Source organism: Lytechinus variegatus, chromosome 17, assembly GCF_018143015.1.
Source record: "Lytechinus variegatus isolate NC3 chromosome 17, Lvar_3.0, whole genome shotgun sequence".
In the NCBI taxonomy this organism is placed as follows: Eukaryota; Metazoa; Echinodermata; class Echinoidea; order Temnopleuroida; family Toxopneustidae; genus Lytechinus; species Lytechinus variegatus.
Genome location: NC_054756.1, coordinates 27,976,411 through 27,997,080, shown reverse-complemented (window position 1 = coordinate 27,997,080; position 20,670 = coordinate 27,976,411). Strand labels below are relative to the sequence as shown.

The 20,670-nt window shown below is 37.8% G+C and overlaps 1 protein-coding gene across 2 annotated transcripts in view; it reads left to right on the top strand.

The window, feature by feature from the left end:
- The window catches only part of LOC121430514 (GREB1-like protein), a 55,020-nt gene extending 40,760 nt beyond the window's left edge, over positions 1-14,260 (top strand). Inside the window, exons 21-31 of one of the 2 annotated variants that reach the window (XM_041627796.1) lie at positions 264-694; positions 2,261-2,470; positions 3,358-3,610; positions 5,131-5,264; positions 6,902-7,060; positions 7,660-7,864; positions 9,362-9,533; positions 10,428-10,649; positions 11,627-11,997; positions 12,493-12,627; positions 13,384-14,260. In XM_041627796.1, the coding sequence (XP_041483730.1) occupies positions 264-694; positions 2,261-2,470; positions 3,358-3,610; positions 5,131-5,264; positions 6,902-7,060; positions 7,660-7,864; positions 9,362-9,533; positions 10,428-10,649; positions 11,627-11,997; positions 12,493-12,627; positions 13,384-13,559 (2,468 nt within the window). In that variant the 3' untranslated portion in view covers positions 13,560-14,260. Of the gene's footprint in view, positions 1-260; positions 695-2,260; positions 2,471-3,357; positions 3,611-5,130; positions 5,265-6,901; positions 7,061-7,659; positions 7,865-9,361; positions 9,534-10,427; positions 10,650-11,626; positions 11,998-12,492; positions 12,628-13,383 lie in introns of both variants that reach the window. The other variant, XM_041627795.1, reaches the window with a different exon arrangement.
- The last annotated feature ends 6,410 nt before the right edge of the window (positions 14,261-20,670 follow it).

Sequence of the window (20,670 nt, the reverse complement as noted above, 5' to 3'; positions counted from 1 at the left end):
AAACATTTGTCTGACAAGTCGGACCCAACATCTTTCCCGTAATATAAAGCTTAGCAATTGATTGTATGGCTGATTTCAGTGTATTGAGTGTAATCAACTTATCTTTAAATGCTTGATTGGTATGAATTATTTTATTGATGGTAAAATGATCGCATCATTGAATCATTTTCTGTGGATGAAACCTTGATCAATTCAATCCTTGGGTCGTCATAAGTTGGTTAATTCAGTTCCATTTCATTGCATGTGAATTTATTATTCAGCAGATAACATAAGCAGTGCTCGCTCCACCCCAAAGTCCTCCGTCATGGAGACCTCTGGACCTCCGTCAGTTGAAGGGGCACCACCCTTGAGCACCATCCGCCCCATCCCCAGCCCTGGAATGCACCTAAGCTCCCCGCCCCCATGTCTCACTCCTACTAAGGCCCAGTCTCCCGCTCCCTTGACCCACGACCACTCCCACGCCCAACCGACCAGCAATGGCTTCTCCAAGCATGACCTGGGGGAGATGGAGGTTGTCGCTGCGGGAGAGATCGGGAATGGGGATGTGCCGATGGCAGCCAAGGAGGATGTAGAGATGCAGGAAGGGGTTGATGGGGGAGTCGAGGACAATAGGAACGACGGAAGCAACCATGAACTGCCGATGATGATCTTGTCGGGATCTGTATTCAACTTGTTGCATAAGAAGGATTCAGAGGTAGGCTTTCAGCAGATTTCCATTGATTGAATATTCCTCAAACAGCAGTGTTGCAAAATTGAAAATAAAAACCTGTGCATCAAACTGATCAATCATTTATTTTATTGATCCATATGTGTCCTATTGATTCTCTTCCAACATGGATGCTTGCGGAAATGCTCTATCCTGAACCTGGTGGAAACAATGTGATGTTTGACTATTCCAAGCTCTTTTGAAAATAATTTTCTTAATTTCCTTAATTTTATTAAACAAAGGAAATGTAATTCCTTTCCTATTTGAGCAAAACCCTTTTATTTCCATTAGAAAGAATGGAAGGTCTGCTTTAGAAGCCTTTATGAGTTTACATGTACATCAGTGATATTGAAAGAAATTAATTATTTCTCCTTTGGTCATTGAAATATATATTTGTGTGTACAGAAGAATAAAAGTATTAAAGCACCATGTGCACATGCAAACTACAATGAACTTATGTTCAGTATGTTGAAATTACACTTTCACTGGAAGAAGAAGAGGGTTATAGTCCATTATGGTGTGAAAAAGCACATTGTGTTAGTGCTTAATGAAAATTGTCATCTGCACCCCCTATATTTCAAAACCCTGGATCCTCCTCTGATTGTCGCACCATTTTGAATGTCCTCAAATGCATTGAAAGGGATGATCCGGGCTAAAAATATTTATATCTTAATCCCAGCCATGGCGTAATTTCCTTCAGCAAGAAACTGATCCACGATGTGCTGCACTCGACCCAGGTGAGGTAAATGGGTACCGGTAGGAAGTAATTCCTTAAGAAGCTGTGTGCGCTATGAACGCCTAGCTTAGCCGGGTAATATAGGAGCGCCTTGAGCACCTAACAAGGTGGAAATGTGCGCAATATAAATATCCTATATTATTTATTATTTATTAATACATAGAGTAGAATTCACTGAGCAAAATGCCGAAAATTTCATCAAAATCGGGTAACAAATAATAAAGTTATTGAAGTTTAAAATTTAGCAATATTTTGTGAAAACAGTTTTCATGAATATTTATTAGGTGGGCTGATGATGTCACATCTCCACTTTCCGTTTTCTTATGTTATTATATAAAATCACATTTTATTATTATTTCATACTTGTTTGAATAATGCATGTCTCCCTTATAATGAAATAAGTTGTAGAAATAAATATCTAATACACTAAATTAGTTGTCAATCTAATTTTTCTAGTTCTTTGAGGAAAAAATTCGAAGAAACCTAATTTCATATAATAAAAATACAAAAGAACAAGTGGGGATGTGACATCATCAGCCAACCTAATGAATATACATGACGAGTGTTTTCACAAAATATTGCTAAACTTCAAATTCAATAACTTTGTTATTAGTTATCCGATTTTGATGAAATTTTCGGCATTTTGCTCAGTGAATTCTACTCTATTTATTAAGCTATAAATACTTTCAGCCCGGACCATCCCTTTAATATCCACTAACACACTAATGCCTGTGCATTATTTGTTTTATGAAACAGGTTTATATTATCATTTGTATATCATGACCATCCTATGAACGGCTTATTTTGTTTTGATACAGCTGTTCCCCGCCGTAGCCGCTCTCACCTCCAGTCCTGATACCTCGTGGTCGGGTTCTCTCAGGCCAGTCCTGAGCGAGAACAGCGGGCCTGTCAAGAGTGCTTTCTACAGGAAGTGGACCGAGCCAAAGTCCTATCACTATGACTACGAGAGGAGCGAGGATTCTGCAAACTACCATCCAAGGAGATTGCTGCTCTATGGACCACCTCAGGTAAAGCCCCCATCACACTTATTCGGAATCAGCAGGAATCAAGCAGATGCTCGAACAAAAAAATATTTAAAAAATCTAGAAATTCTTTGTGAGGAACTTACGAATTCACCAAAGTGGGGTTGAAATTCAGTAAATTGACCAGGTGAAACATCATACACTAGTCAAAATGCACCGCAATGGAGTCGGATTGATAATTCATGCTACATTCTTGGACATTCTAGGCACATTCTAGATATTCTGACTGCATTGAAAATATTTTTGTCATTTCTTTTGGCTGTCCCAAAGGTTTTGGTCATGTTCAAAACATTCAAGGGGTATTTTCGAACGGTGTTCGAAGTAGATTTAAATGACCAACTGGTGGTCGAACAATAGTCCTTTCATTCCGGCCAATTCTGCTTGATTCAAAATATGTGTGATGGGGGCTTAAGGCATCATGGCCCCGTTTCTTAGAACCTGTTATATTAACATATATGCAGTAAGAGTTAAAAGCTACTGTAATCCTACAGTCTGATTGGCTGCACGATTCTTATTAAAAAAAAGACATGCAGCGACCACAATCTTTCCACCTGCAATACATAGACAGATATTCATTAAAAATCTGACTCAAAATGGTGGGAAAATGTTGAATATCAGGCATTTCATGCGACAGCCTAAAAATGCAGCCTTTCTCATAAAAATGCCTGAATCGCCAAGGCCAATGGCCAAGGTTTTTCCCCAAGAAAATCATGCATTTCTCTCTATTATGAGATTTTTGGCACACTTATAAGAATATAAGGAACATTACCACTGACATTTTCTTGTGAAATAACAAGAAATTCATTTTTAATCTTAGTTAAATTTTTGCTGACACAAGGTCCTTCTTCATACATTCATGTATCTTTTAAAAGGTTGGTAAGACCGGTGCCTACCTCCATTTTGCACGGGTCCTCCTACGTATGCTTATCAGACTCCAAGAGGTAGAAGTGTTTGATGAACCAAACCTCGACATCCCACCGCCACCACCAGAGGGCAGTATGGAGCTTCCAGAGGGTGAGGAGGGCACCGGCGGTGCCTTCGGCCGAACAGGATTCGATTATCGACTTCGTGAAGGCAGGTTCAAGGGTCATAGCCCTGTTTGGCAGACGGACACTAAACAGCATGGTATGATTATAAAATTATTTGTTGGATGCCATGTATGCCTGTGAGGCAAAAAGCGAACTAACTTACTTTGACCTGCGGGTCTCTCCTCCTGATGAACCTGACATTGTAGTGTGCAAGTTGACTGCCACCCTGGGGTTTTCGTCTACTCTTTGTTCTATGACATTTGCTCCGATGGAAAATAATAATCATACGACATTGCTTGTATAGCGCATTTCACTACCCAAGGCCGTTTCTATGCGCTTAAGACAAAAAAGAGAGAATTAAGGCTATTATGTGGACTGCCTCAATCATAAAACTGCTTGAACAAATAAGTTTAAAGGCGACTTTTGAATGCAGAGCATGTAGATGCCTCCTTAATGGAAGAAGGGATCGTATTCCAAAGTTTAGGGGCCGCATGACAAAATGATCTCTCCCCATAGAACATCTGCATGCTAAATTAAGCATTAAACCTACATGTAATCTTCAAAACCAGATAAACCCTAATCTAAACAAGAAAAATCACACTATTCATTACAAAATAATTACACGCATCGGCGGACAAACACTTATGAGGTATGATGTCATATTTTCATTAACATACAGCCAGTAAAAACCTGTTACTGACAGTGAATGATAAATATTCATTAGCCTACCTTTCATGCGTTGACCTCATTTATTAACGAGCACACGTCTATATTAGCCAATCGGCGAGCATAGCACCGGGGATCGGTTCATGATCATGCATACTGTATGCATAATAGCTAGCTGTGGAGCTCAGAATTTGAAATACCAGCGGAGAGTGAAATCGAAATACCAGCGCAGCGCAAAGCCTAGGCACACCTATTGCCTTAGCACGCCAACTCGCTCATTATGAGCCAAATTCGTCGTGTCAGTGCAAGAATGCCCTTATCAAAATGTGTTCTTGCACCCCAATGGTGGAGAAACGCCCTTGCGCAATGCACTTCAGGGTGTTTTTGTGCATATGCGACACATGAAAATACGAATCTGTTGGCATTCTTTCCCCTACTCGAAAACTTGCTTACTGGTATTTATATATTTTTGCGTTATTTTCTTTGTTCGTTGAATCTATAATTTTTTGTGTACTGTTGGGCAATAGAAACAAATAATTCAGATGGTAAATATTCTGTGTAATTTACAATGTAATGGATCAGCTTGTGTATTACTTTGGAATACAGAATTAATACAAAACTAAAAAAAATGAAATCACATGTCAGTTTGAATACATAATCAGAAAATGAATTATAAGCTGTACTGTACATGGTAAATTTGAAAATAGTGAAAGCTTGCTGAAAACCACCTAAAAAAAAAACCAACTGACTGACAGAATCCCTTATTTTTTTTTTAGTTGCTGAGCAATTACCAGTTAGCCTATCAGAATTATTTTGCACATGATGCATATTTTATTTGTGCAAATGACTCACGGTAATATTGTTTTGATTCTTGTAGAATTTTTTTGTGTGTGTGATTGCTACCACAAGAGGAAATTATGTTGAATGTTTTATTTCTGTCTATGATTTAAGTGTTTGCTGCGTTGGATTCAAAGAATGATCAAAAGAGGGCGACAACGTCGATGAGGCTCACCAAATACAGTGCTCATAATGCATTCCATCACTGTGACCAATGTCAGCATTACAAATACTTGACAGCGACTGAGGTAAGTCATTGTCTTTGTCATAGTCCTTGTCGTTATGATCATCCACATTGTCATCACTTTTATCTTCATCTTTATCATCCTCTCTTTTCATCATCATCATCATCATCCTAATCATCACCATCACCATCATCATCACCATCATCATCATCATCCTCCTAATCATCATCATCACCATCATCACCATCATCATCACCACCATCATAATCATCATCACCATCACAATCATCATCACCATCGTCATCATCATCATCATAGCAATGTTTTCCCAGCATTTTGCCATGAGCATCGTGGTCGTGTGTTTACGAATCTCGTCTCTCAATGAGAGGGACGTGGGTTCGAATCTCAGCCACGGCGTGTTATCTTTCTGCAAGAAATTTACCCACATTGTGGTGCACTCAACCCAGGTGAGGTGAATGGGTACCCAACAGGATTAATTCCTTGAATGCACCAAGTGCCTTTAGCAGCTGGAGCTACAGTCAGGTTAACATACATGTATAGTGCGCCATTGAAAAAGCAAAAGAGATAGATCGGCGCCTCATAAATTCTGTACATATATATTATTATTATTATCATCACCATCATCACAATCGTCACTATCATCATCTTTATTGTTCCTGTCGTATTCATCATCATTATCATCACTACCAACATCATTATTTCTCTCCTCACATTTGCCTCAGAAAGAAACTACCCACTGACGCTCAGTAATTGATCTTGGCACTGATCATTACGATCGATGGGATTGATAATTGTTTGTGATCAGTTTTAACAATCTGCCCCATCATCCATCACTATATTACAGGGGCATAGATCATCTTGGAGTTGATTACTTTGTCCCATCTCTCTCACCTACTATAAATGTTTCTTACTCAGTACCCTCTATAATGTGCGTCCCATAAAATAAGGAAATATGTCAGAGATAGATTTCACAATTATTAACTCTTTGTGCTTTGGGCCATGAACCCCTTTGTGCTAGATTATTTGCAGGTAAGGAAACAATGCATTTTTTAGCGGAAAATGCGAAGTTTGCGTGGCATCAGCTGTGCATTGGTGCAAAATACTCATGGAAAGGTTTAAATATGTTTTTACTATAAAATCGAAACTTACATGTATGTTAAGAGTGGAATCTCATATTTAATTTGAGAACAACAGCTTAGCAAATTGTTTACGCATGGCAGATTGCAAACGAGAAATCTTGTGGCATATCAGAAAAGATTTGCGCAGAATCTCACGTGTGAATTTGAATCCACTCTCATTTCGGGGATCAGTGAGAGAAACTTAACAAATAATACAAAATAAATGCTCATGAGGCAAATGAGCCCATCATTGAACAAGCGCAGTTGTTGTATCATGAACCAATCTTGTACAATTTTTGCCCATTTTGATTTTGACATTGAAATTTCAAACTCGTCTTGCTCATGCATGGAGTTTTTGTCTCATTAGGTATCAAAATACAGGAGAATAATTGAATTGTACGATGATGTAAATGAAATATCATAATTCATTTGCCTTTGAAGAATAAGACATGGGAATCCCGGTTTCCTTTTTTCTGGGACGCACTGTAGATATGCCCAATGCTTTGTAGTGTAGCCATTTATCATTGCCGTTACGTCTATCATTTCTTCATAACATGACAGGCTCGAGAAACCAAGGCATACAGCGTTCAGCTGAACACGAGGTATTACGGCGAAGTGGAGATGCAGTTTGTTATACCAGCTCAACAGGAGAAACACTTTGTGTTTGTTATGCAGAGTGGTCAGCTTTCAAGCATGGTCTTGCCCACGAAACATGAACAGGTTTGTACAGACCTTTGGTCAATAAAAACCCTCATTTCACAGAGAGGATGACAGCTATAAGATCCCAGATAGACCATTATATCTTCTTGATATTTCAATGGTCTTTCAGAGAACTTTCAATGGCTGCTGAGATCTTTCTGGGGGCTCTCAAACTGGTTCCATGACATTTGATCCGGTGACGATTGCTCCGCTGCAAATTTCACACATTAATAGAATGATCAACTTCAATCATTGATTAAAACACTCTATCCTTAACCTTAACCTAAACCTAAACCTTATGGCAAACATAACTCTACAGTATATCTTAGACAAAAGAAAACCATTTTGTGTAATAGGGGCCTATGGGAGAATATCGCGGTGAGAAGATCAGTTGCAAAGTATCTTCACTTCAGATGCCCCAACATTCAAAACCTGACGGAAAAAACAGACGTACAATGGTTGAAAAAATTCTCAAATACCTGCTTAGAGATATTTGTGGGAAAAAAAGAGAAATGGAATATGTCAAGGATGGACCATTTTATTCAAATGGTCCATAAACGGACTATCCGTCATTTGTAGTAAAGTGATTGATGGGATCTACCTCTTCCATTCTTTACCAGGGTCCTAATGCAGTGAAGACCCCTATCTTCATGCCATCCTTCGGTCGTCAGGAACAGGCCCTCATTAATCTCTACCACACCATGGAGGGCAGCAAACACGTTCACATCATCGTCTGCAAGCAGAAGGACGCTCTGGCGTACGAGAAGCAATGGCCGAATCACGTCTTGCTCATCCTGCCTTCTCTGGCTAATGAAGCTGGCCCAGGTGTGTGTCTCTTAAATCTGTTCGTGTGTGTAATTGCTGAGAAATTGAAAAAATTTATCTTTTCCTTCATTTTGATACCAAATGCAGTGTGAATAGTTCATGCCTAGATGATCTTGAAGCATTTGCAAAGTTCAATGTCAAAACCAAATTGCACAGAAAAATGAGTTGACAATGTCAAAGATGCGATGACCTTGTGTGAGAAGAGGAAGGCTCATTAACGTACCGTAAGTAACGGTGTAACATTTACATGCATATTTGAGGTACGAAGAAACAAAAACTAAGTTTAAGATTTCAAAGTTAAGTATCCAAAGAGATTACCGGTATGCGGAAATCTGCTGTTCTTGATCAATTCATCTACAAATGTTAGAAAGAAAGAACGGTCCCGCCAATATTGGCCACTTACACACTCACTCACAGTCACAGTGTACACACACACAGAACTGCCATTTCATTGCAAACTACATACAGTAGCAGTCATGCCAATACAGCTTATCAAATTATGATCTGTGTCTTTCCCAGCGTAGGAGGAAGAAACATTCACATTTCTTGCATCACAACCTCACAATCACTTTCAGAAATTTGACGTTTTAGCATGAATTTTGGATACGGGATTACAGGAAAGTTCAAGAAACAAAGAAATTGCCTTTTTTTTCCAGTTGTTTTTTACGGCTTCGTGCCGTCTCTCTCGTGCGTGGTTTACATGGTATCTTATGAAGAGCAAACAGGAAGGAAAAAAACGAGCTGGCGCGAAACGGAACTTTTAATAGCGCCAGCTTAAGTCGCACTAACCATATTACAACGCAATCTCTAAGCTCACTCAACTCCCGCTCAGCGGTGACAAAATTTTACCGAGTATGCTTGGCGTCCCTTTTAACTTAGCCAGGGAACTTCACTACTTTGAATTGAGAATAAAGTCAAAATTAGTGTCATGAAGGTGGGTGCGTTTGTTTTTGACAATATCTAATTAAGATCGTAATAATTGCTTCCCATTACCCGCGGCTCATACCCCTGTAAACGACATTGCCTGGGCGGCTACGCCCGGCCACTCGATGTGTTGTGAACTGGCAGATATCGTACATGTACGGGAGGGGTTACGGCGGGCCGGCTCAAACCCGTCACCGTGTATAAACCGCACCCCCGACTTGCTTCTATCCCGCCGAGAAAAAGGTGCGGTTAATACACCGTTACTTACGGTAATATTTGTATTCCTTAAGTTTCTTTCACTAATCTCGAAACAAAAATAAATACAGATGTCGTATCTGAGTTTCTGTGCAAATCGTTTGATGTGCCGCGGTATTTGTTTTTACTCTGCATTGCTTGAACAACTCACCAAGTATTTGGTCACAGATCAAAAAGAGATTTCAATTTTACTGATGATGTTAATGTGATCTGAACATTATTCAATATCTAGCTCTAAAGAGGGTGTCCTTTTTTTGTGGGACACACTGTATATAAGATTATTAATACCATCATCCTTCTACTCCCTGTATCTTCCAGGTGCAGCCAAGTACTTCATCAAAGAGTTAGCATCGCGGAATCTTGAACTTGAGAAGAATCGTCAGAGTAAGCTTGGCCTACAACCTGACGCTGTCTGGCCTTTCATCGCCCTGATGGAGGACAACTGTGTTACCTGGAGATTGAGCTCGGGCAGCGGTGCTGATCAGCATGAGTAAGTAGCCGATGTTTGGCAATCTTTCTATGTTGTTAATGACAACCGGACGTGATGGCTCAGTGGTAGAGTGACCGCTTCATGAACAGGAGGTCAGGGGGTTTGATACCTGGTCAGTCATACCAAAGAGATTGGGAACTTCTGCCATCTTTCTTCTTTGTTTCACTGTCGTACATTCAGAAAGATGGGTGTTAACCCATGTTATAAAACAAATAATGCACTGGTATAATTTCATGATGTTAATGACGATGCAGGCATCTCAGGAATGTGCATTGTTGCACCATTGTAAGTACCCGCAAGTATGCTGCATCGTCACTAGCTGACCGTCTTTCATCGTCATCATAATCATCAATTCAGAGTTTTAAATGTCCACACGAAAGAGGGTTGCCGGATTCACCTTACGCTCATCAATAATTTTTTACTGCCAAAGAACAAAAGACTATTGTAATGTGACCCAGGGGCCTCTCAACTATTGCTGTACACATGCCCAACAAAAAAAAGCCTGCGTTAACGATACTTTTTGCTGATTATGGCGCATCACACTCTTGACACGTTTAGGGTGTCAAAAAGGCCTTAATCAGGCAAAAAGGGTATGGTAGTGGGGGAAAACATGTATATTTTTTACAGGTTATACTTGTTTAGGGGATAAAATTGTCAAAAAAGGCAAGCGAAAATACTTGAATGGGTGTAGATTTTGGATAAAGACTGTTTAGGATGGGTTTGTAAAACCTGTGGTTACGCTTGTGTACGGCAATCTAGTGAAGTGCCCCCCCCCCGTATGTGAAACTGAACATGTCGGCTGTGCATATGTACCCTCATAGGATAAGAGGACTTGTGAAGTTTTCCTCAATTCAGCTAATAACAACATGCACTCTTAATATTTCATCTTTTTAGGAGTGACAAAGTTGTTCCTTTGAAGACCATACTGGAGATGATGGAGAATGTTCCAGACATCGAGGCTTATACTGCCCTCGGTGTTCAACAGTGGAACAGCCAATTAGCAAGTGGCTCTTCCAGGTCAACGTCCAACGCGACGCCTACGTCGAAGTGTCATCTATTCAACATGATATTTCTCAATGTGGACAGAGCTAGGAATGTAGACTATGGTTTCAACAGGTCAGTCCGTCATTTTAAATTCAATCAAAATCTTTTCCATTGCAAAAAATAAATAACAGACCCCATTCTCATTACACTTTCTAAGACTAGTTTACTGGAAACTGGTTTAGGAAACCAGTTTGGAAAATAGGTTTGCAAGCAATCGCATTTGATCACCCGAATGGTTTTCAGAATCACTTCACGTAAAACAATCTTGTTGCTACGGGAACGCTCTCAGTGGGGTGACACATTTCGCACAAAATTTGAAGCCGCAGTGAAGGCATTTTACAAACAGTGTGTTGAGTAGTGCGCTCAAAATGTGCGAAGATCGCTTCCCGAAGAATGGTTGTGTCCTCACTTACGCTAAACCAGTTTAACGAGGCAAAGCAATCTTGAAAACCACATCGCAAGGTGGTTTTCCGAACTGGTTTGGAATATTGCTTCCAAGACCGCTTCGATCGTTCTCATTACACTAAGTTTCCAGTAAACTAATTTTAGGATGGTGATGAGAACAGTGTCAAAATCATCACCTACATGTACTAATGTAGGTGATGAAGACGGATGAAATAGTGTATGTGTATATCATTTAGATTTCAAATACAATTTAACAGTGTAAATATGAGTGTTTTGTAAATGGAAGTTGATAGATATCTCTGGGAATGGGAGGGATGGGTCCAATAAAACTTTGCGTGCATAAGAAAAAAAAATCAACAAATAATATCAAATCTTTTATTTGTACAACAATATATAGAAATCCAATTACAAATATATATCAAATAGAATATACAATAGATTATGAACAGCGGGAATAGTTTTCACTTCCATAGAAAATTAGTATTTGTATAAATCATCTGATGAAAAAAGAAAGTATCAAAGGTATTTAAGGGTAAGAAAAGTCTAATGAATAGATCAGTTTGTTGAAGATGCTTGTGGTAAGATTGCATTCTCCATCAACTATCCAGAAAAAAATTTTGAGTATAAAAATCTTAAATCCGCAGATTTTTTAATGAGGATATCGAGTTCAACTTGAAGCTGGCATCAGAAGGTCACACCTTACTCCGACTAGACTACCTCTCCGTCATGGTGAAGTCCATCGAGGCCAATAATCTGGCCCATTTCACCCCCAAGCCCCACCCGCTGGCCACGCCCACCAAGAAGCCCCCTCCCCACCATGCCATCAACCCCTCCAGCTATGTCCGCACCCCCGATTCGGAGGAGCTCATCCCGTTGGCTGCCCCGCCTCAGTTCTTGATGGAGCGCTTTCTTGAGAGGATGAGTGAGAAGCGCATCTTTCCGTCCGCTGTGGACAATGCAGAGAACCCAGTGCTTGCCGTTGATTGCTATTTTAACCTGGGCCCCCGTATAGCAGGTGAGATGCCAACTGTTCATTTTGGCTATATTTTGTCCTTTTTTTGGTCATGAATTACTTTAATGAAAAATTTACTATCACCTTCAGTGATATTTCTAGTTTTTTTCCTCAAAATATATACACACGTCTATTGGAGAAAGTTGAAAATACTCTTTTTTTTCTCACTTGAAATCATGTTTTCATCACTCAAAATACTGCATTTCTTTTTTATGGGGTTGGTTTCCCTGAGTAGGTCACAAGAGCAGTGGACGAGTATGTCACAAGTGAACAAGTGCATTGAACTTGTAACCTTTTACCGGTGTGTTTTGGAATAGCTTGAATAGTTGCATGGGTGAGTACATGTAGGTCACCCATGAAGTGAACTAGTGCATTAATCCCTTTAACCTCTGACATGTGCGTTATCGAATGATGAGAAACTTGTTGCATGGGTGACCTGGTTACAAATGAACAAGTGCAATTCAATAGATTTTATTTCACATTTTTCATTTTTTCCAGTGCACTTTGCCTCATCCAGCCAAACGCCAGCCAAAGACTTGACTGAGAACACACGGTTTAGTGGTCTTCTTCTTTTCATGTGCAACAATGCTACGATGGAAAGGGAATTCCTCAAGCATTTCAAGTTTATTAATGGTAAATACTAGAAGTCACTTCTACGGGAATTCTATATTTTCAAGTATTTAGGGAATATAGGATTTTCTTCAGTGGGATGCGTAGAAATATTGTACGAGCTGAAGAACAATATTGGATGAGTCGGAGACTAATTCAATATTATTCTTCAGCGAGTAACAATATTTTTACGCATCCAACGAAAATTAGTCATCCAATATTGTTGTATTATTTAGATACCCCAACAAAGCTAAACATAAACTAATAAAGCAAAAAAGAAAAATTGTACACACCATTTAAGTCAATCCCGTATATCATGAGCATGGCGACTGAGTATTGTCATTTTTCAAAAAAAGAAATCTCTTCAAAGATTTGTATAGTTCAAGCGCATTTGAATTCAATAAATTGCCACACCTGGCAACTAATATGCAATGTAATTCCATCGTGATGTAACAATAGCTTCATGCACACAATTGTTTATTAACCAATAATAATCTTGTGGGTGGGGCAAAATATTCATTTCATCCAATATGGAAAATGTTGGACGGTTTTTATAGGCATACACGTTAAAAATCAGTTTTAATCTGTCATGCTGGCTCACTTTTATACTGTTCCAAGTCAATTGGATATGAAATTCATAAAAGGGTGGTTGTATGTCATCGTAATTCGTCTGTTTAACTAATCTAAGGCTAAATTTAGTTGTTAAATGGTCATTACAATTATTTTCTCAGTGTGTTTGAAGCATTTGATGTAAATTGGAACATTGTCACTTTTCCCCAGGTGCTCGTCTTTGCCTGATCAGTTCGGACAGGAACTCCTTGAGACGCCAGGTGGTCCAACTAGATCTGGAAGAACAGTGGAGGTTTAGACTAAGGGATGAGTTCCAGACCGCCAACGTTGCAGTGGAGCAACCGCTTTTCATGCTGACGGGACGGCACGAGGAGGAACGTGTGTAAGATCTGGGTTGCGTAGCACAAAGCTTAGCAATCATCGTAGAATATTTGTTGTATGATTGATCGCATTGACGACGATGTACAATCAATCGTATGATTAATCGCTAACCTTTGTGTTACAGGACCCTAGGCACCATTTTACCAGAAGTTGCAATAGATTATGGGTGATTTAAAACTCCCATTTCTTATCCACACAAATTCAGATCAATGGCAGCTTGAGTTTGTCTTGAATCCGTCAGGAGGCTGTAAGGATGGGCCCTACATTGTTGGGCCAAGCTCCAGATGACCAAAGTTGCCGTGAAGTAACTACTTTTCATCCTTACAGGATGGCATGAGGAGGAACGCATGTAGGACCTGGACACTGTCTTACAAAGAATTAAAGTTTTTTGTCAGCTAATCATTATTGGCAATAAAAGTGAATGTTCACGATAGTGACCAAATTAGTGATGACCACCTCCTGGTGCTAGAAAATCACATGAGTCTTTGGATTCGCCCATCATGGTGAGATTTTACCTCCGAATTATCAGCTCCTGGGGAGCATTTCACAAAGAGTGAAGTCAGTGATTTTAAATGACCGAATTCCTCTCGGCCAATCAGATGTAGGGATTTTCAGTGACTACAGTATTAAGGGCCTTTTCACACGTGAATCTTGAATCATTGTATTGATGATTGCAATTCGTCTTTGGAATCATCGGACCTGTCACACGCTCACTCGAAAACTGATTTGAATTTGAATTCCTGAGTGAAGGCGGTATATGTCCTTGGTGACTTGTCAATCAAACACCGCATTGATATGATGAGTGCATGCCAATTGTATTATCTACGGAAGTGCTTGAAAAAACATGTAAGCTCCGCCCCCCAACCAAAGATGTTTTGGAGGTCAAGCCTTTCACACGTAAAATTTTCATACCGTAATTTGAGTGAAACTTAACTGGAATTCACCTCCGGAGTAGAATTTGAATTAATGAATGTCATTAGCGTTTGTGATTCTAGTTTGGTTTCACACGTGCTAAGGATTTGTCATTAGCCTTATTTTTCACTGGAATCATCATTCAAATTAAGATTTTTTTTACTGTGTGAAAGAATGGTGTGTTTCATAAAAATACTCCCTTGGTTATACCATCGGTGGCACTGCAACTCTTGCAGGATAAAGTAGATAGGGACTATGAAGAAATCAGATGAAGTAAATAGACATTTCCGTATTCTGAACTCGGGTTGAATTTTAACTCTTGCAGAGCTGCCAAGTAGTACTGATTTTCCGTATTTTGTACTGAAAATAGAGAAGAATACTGATGGTTTCATGCAAAATACTGATTTCTTAAGTTTCAGTTTATGTGTTGTCCTATGGTATTCCTGTGAAAATAATAACTTCCTCACCAAAATACTGATTTTCAGCCTTGAAAATACTGAAATGTTCTTCTTCAGGTTGGCAGCTCTGCTCTTGTATAAAGTAGTCGGTATGGTTAGCCAGTAGTGGTAGAAAATATCAAACCATACAAGTTCATTTTGACAGCACATTTGGTGCACACATTCATAACTGTAGCTGTTTGGAAATGATATATAAGTTAGATTTCTTCACCATTGAAGCTTGGAAAAAGAACACAGTAGATTTGACCAGGCATGGAAAAACCCACAAAGAAAATGCCATAAATGAATTTCTGTTGAATATCCTCACTGAAAGAGGAGAATCTCAGCTTAAAGATGATATACAAATCACTACTATTATATGTTCCTTATCCTCATTACAATGAGAATAACATTGACTGCGTAACCAAGGAACATTACTTTTGAAAAAAAAGAGGGATTGAAGTTGACTAGTCTATTGAAGCACACTTTACCCTCACACTATTGTGCAAGGTGACAAAAAAAGGATTAGAACTCATTCAAATTATCTTAGAAGGGGTAACCAAAGTAGCTCTAAATTTGTCTCATTGTTTTGGCGCATCTTGTTCTTAATTGCAGAGAAGTATCAATGAAAGATCTCATCCAGTTTTTTATTCATAGGAGTTCATAATAAGGGGGATACTTTGGTTTTCAGTGGGAAGAACAAATTGCACACAGTAAAAAAGACAAAATATGGCTCCATTACTGTCAAAAATCTATTTGGGTTTGTTTGGTACATGTACATTCATCTTTAATAGTCCATAGAAAAATTTTAAACTTTCAAAAAAAAAAAAAACACTACAAACTAAAATTTGACCATTCTGACCAAAACCCACTGGTTAAGCCCTCCTACTGAAAATGACACAGAGTGACTTTTGCCATGCCTGGTCAGAAACATGAGAAGCGGTAAATGTTGATAATATTTAAAAAAAATTTGGCTTCCCATACTTAAGCACTGAGTTACTCCATGGTTTTAATTAAACCAGACTTCAGAATATGTTGCATTGTCATAAAAATATTTTGTAAATTAGAGGTGTACTTGATTTATCAAAAGGGTAGAAAGAGAAAAATCAAAGAAGAACAAAATAATAAAGTATGAGAAAAATCGGACAAATAATGAGAAAGTTATGAGCATTTGAATATTGCGATCACTATTGCTGTGGAGATCCTCACATTGGCAATGCAACAAAGATTTGTGTTGTGAACAAGTTTCCCTTGGACTATAAAATGCCCCCAAAATGTATCTTTTTGCTCTGTCTTATGGTAATACAAACTCTTTATCCAAAATGTATTCTTTGAAAATCTGTATTACATGCCCTCCTATAGAAAGAAAAATGATCTACTGATAGATGTGATAAAAGAGACAGTTTAAGTGAAATATATACAAAATTGATGGGAATGTCGTTCACATGTGACATCACCACTGATCTCAGTGGACATCACACATCTTTGTTGCCTTGCCACTGGGAGGATCTCCATTGCAACAATGATCTAAATTTCAAATGCTCATAACTTTCTTACTATTTGTTCCTTTTTTTCTCAAACTTTCGTTGATCTGTTTCTTTGATTTTTCTGTTTTCACACATACTATATTGTTCCAAAGGTTTCATTTTCCTCTAACAAAACGAGAATTCTGAATTATGATTCATGGAACCAAGTATTATGATTAGTAGTTGAAAATGTATTCTGTATGGCCAGGAAAAATGTGAATACAAAACAATAGAATAGAAAGGAAGGTGGATTTTGAATAAAATTTATCTTAGTGTTTCATTCCAAGCATCGTTCACACTAAAAAAAAAAATACCTGCAGTCATGTCATGAATCTTTTGTCTTTTGAAATGCCAGCAGCATTATCATGCTATATTTTAAAAGCTAATTAAAGGTAGATTGAATTCCGGAGAGAAACTTTAAGGAGACCTTTTAAAATATTATAGGTAGCAAGTGTGTGGTTTTGGTGCAACAGAGCATTAAATGTTCTCTAATTACATCTAATTTACTAGGCAAATAATTATCTGCCCCCTTATTTTTTAACTACTTGTATATATATTAATATATTTATGTGGGTGTCCAGTCCAGAATGCATATTGTGCATATGCAGTCTATACATGTATGTGTAATTCCTTTTAATATTGCATGTTAATCTATTCTTGCATGCATTTGAATGCATAGGAGAACATATTTTACCTCATTTGTTTTGTATTCCTTTAATTTATTTGCGGATATTATTTTATGATTATGTTATAATGCATGTATGCTGATACATGTTATGGGTTTTCCGTCAAGTATTCACACAATATATACGTATTTGTTACACACATTTGCTAATTTTTTCAAATGTTTTTTTTTGGTTTTGCGGGGATATACTTTAAAATATTTATTGCATGATCGCTGATGCATCTCGGTATACATGTACCTTTTAATTGTCACTAGTTGCACAATGCCTTAAGAAGGGATGTCACTTTTGAATGGTTATTGCATAATTCCTGATGAACATATTCTTTATTTGTTTGTTATTACACATTGCTTGGGGAGGGGCGGAGATGGCACTTTTTAAATTGTTGTAAAATTGCCGATGCATATCTCTTATTGGTCTGTAAACCCAGTGGAACAACACTTATTGTTTGATTGCCACTTGGTCTACAACAGATTCGTCTAATACCGCTTCGTGTTATTGCTGATCGGTCCATCCTTCTGTTCCAATCCTACTTAATCTACTAAACACTTGCATTTGGTCTAATTGCCATTCAGCCCGTCATCCACTTAGTACAACTCCACTTATTCGACATGTATATGGTTAAACAAAGCTGTTTATAAACCAAACTGATTTGACAAAGTATAATCGGAAGACAAGGTGGGTATGAGACCAACGTGTGCTTTTCTGTGTTAGTGATCATCAGAATTATCTACTTTGAGCTTTTACTTCATGATTTTACAAAAGATAGGTTTACATGAATGTACCTGATCTAGATGTTTGATAATATTTTGACTCTTAGCCTTGATTTGAAAGACCTTCCCATGAAGTAATTGCTGCAATTACCGTCTTATATCTTTAAACCCGAGTACATAAAATGGGCCAATGGCTTTAGCCAGTGTGGTATCTGAGAAGTTGTTGACCAAATGCTGGTTGACCAAGTGAGTGTAAATCCCCCAGGATTATGATAGAAATATAGGGAGAGATCCTTCAGAAAGATGTTTTTTCTTTCTGTTTGAAATTATCCTCTCGGCCATGACAGGGTATTTACCTGGGATTCTGGACATATTTTCGGAGTCCTTTTTTCGAGATCTTGGCAGGGATCAACACTCCGGAACAGTGCTTTTTTGTCCCAGGTTTTTATAAAGATTCCCAGAAGATGTAACACAACCATGGGTAAATCCTTCTAAAATGCTATTAGTTTGATCGTATGTCCATTTGGTTTCATGCTTATTTCACCTGATTGAATACCTTCATTGACTGATCATTCTTTGCCTTCATGGTCCGATGATCACGAGGTTATCATACTTTTTTTGTTCATCTAAGAAGTACCTTTATTTGTTACCTTTCCCTTCAAACTGAAGTGGTTTATGGTTGTGCTCAGAAGTTAGCGAATTCCACCACAAAATGCACTCCTTCATGCCGAGTGTTGAACGTAGACAACAACACTTTAATGCTTAGTGAGCCCAGAGAAACAAACTTTATTGAATGTAATATCATTACCCAACTTCACAATTGTCTAAGACATGGAAAGACTTGAACACTTTAAAGGTCAAGTCTACCCCAGGAAAATGTTGATTTGAATAGATAGTGAAAAATCAAACTAGCATAACGCTTAAAATTTCATCAAAATGGGATGTAAAACATGATAGTTTTGCTTATTTTTCATAAAACAGTGATAAGCACAACTCAGTGACATGCAAATGAGACAGACGATGATGTCCCTCACTATTTCTTCTGTTTTTTATTGTATGAATTATACATTTCATTTTTTGCAGATTTGGCAAGAAAGTCCAACTTGACTGAACCATATACATGTAGTATAAAAAATCCTAATTCCACATGTTCAGGGAGGAATTAATCATTGTTTCACTTGACGATGAGGAGAAAATTAGAATATACATGTTTCATGTAATAGAATCCATTAGAAATAGTGAGTGGATGACATCAGTCTCCTCATTTGCATACGGACCAGGATGTGCATCTACCTTTTTTGTGAAATTAAGCAAAACTTTGAATGTCATAACTTTCTTTATTTTACATCCGATTTTGATGAAATTTTCAGTGTTATGCTTGTTGGATTTTTCTCTTTTTATACAAATCAACTTCTTGTTGGGGTGGACTTGTCCTTTGAATATGTTCATTCTCTGGTAAGGTTTGCTTACATGTACTTTCGAGCACCGCTGTATATACAGCTTTATATTGATGAAATTTCAATTTGCCGATAGTGATTGCACATTTCATTAAATTGCAATTTTTAGATAGTCATAATTATTGATGAATAATTATTTGTAATTAAAATAACTTGTATTCAGGAATTGCATTCTGTAATGAATTATAAATTTAATAAAATGATTGACATTAGGTTTTCTTTATTCCTGGGCAGACATGTGTATGGGTAATTGCTACGATTCAGGAAAATTAAAAAAAGTTTTTTTATATAAAATACATGTATTGTGCCACAGGGGGGGGGGGGTAAGCTAGTTTAATGAATTTACAGTTGACAATTGGAACAATGCAAAAGGAATGTTTTTCTTATTTGTTTACCGGTGCTAGTTTGAATTGAGTAATATTTTAATACCAAAGCTGCTTATAAACTTTCTACCTCTATTATCGCAGCTACTAATGTGCATCAAGCACATTGCATTTGATGTGAAATTACTGGAGTCGTAGTTCTATGAATGTTAGTATGTCCCTTTTTTAATTGACCAAAAATTGGTTCATGAAATCAATTCATGTGTGTAAGGCGAATGAATTTTAGATTTGTACATTTTTTATTAAATCATTTGTCTGGAAGGGCAAGTAACATTCAATGAAATTTGAAAGAAAAATATAATTGGAGTTGGAAAGATTTTAATTGATGAATAAAGATCAATGAATTTTGACAGATAAATGGAGTTCATTGTGATATGACAGATAAATCAAGTTTCAGTGATTTTGACAGAAAATGAATATGTAAAGGTGAATTAATTTTGAAAGGAAATGTATGCTGGTTAGGTTGTGAATGTCTGTACGGTATTGATCTACATTGTACATGGCTTACTTAACTAGTTGTACACAAGCAAATTGGAGGCTGAAAGTGTAACATTTGTACTGTTGCATATGTACCGTTGCATGATTTAGCCCTACCTAGCCCGGGGGGGTGCCTTTTTTAGACCTCCCCCTCAACATTATTTGTAATAAATCTGTATTGCAGAAAGATTGCTCTGCAATGTTTGATGACTTTTTTTATATTCATGAAAAATAACCCCCCCCCCCCCCCGTCGGCAGTGCATTTTTAAAATTGATAGGTGACGTCAAGAAAACAAACTAAATTGTGGCTGTTTGAAAAATTAATTGGATCACTACATCTATGTTAATCCCAAATTGGCATCTTTTTATTACTGGTAGATTTTGACAAGGTAAGGGAAATCACATTTGTCATGTACTTAATTATCAGGAATCTGCTTTTCTCCAAAGCGCCCTTTTCCTCAGGAAGTTATGAAATTATCTAGATAGCATGTTGGTATATGACATCATGAAAGAAAAAAAATACTACTC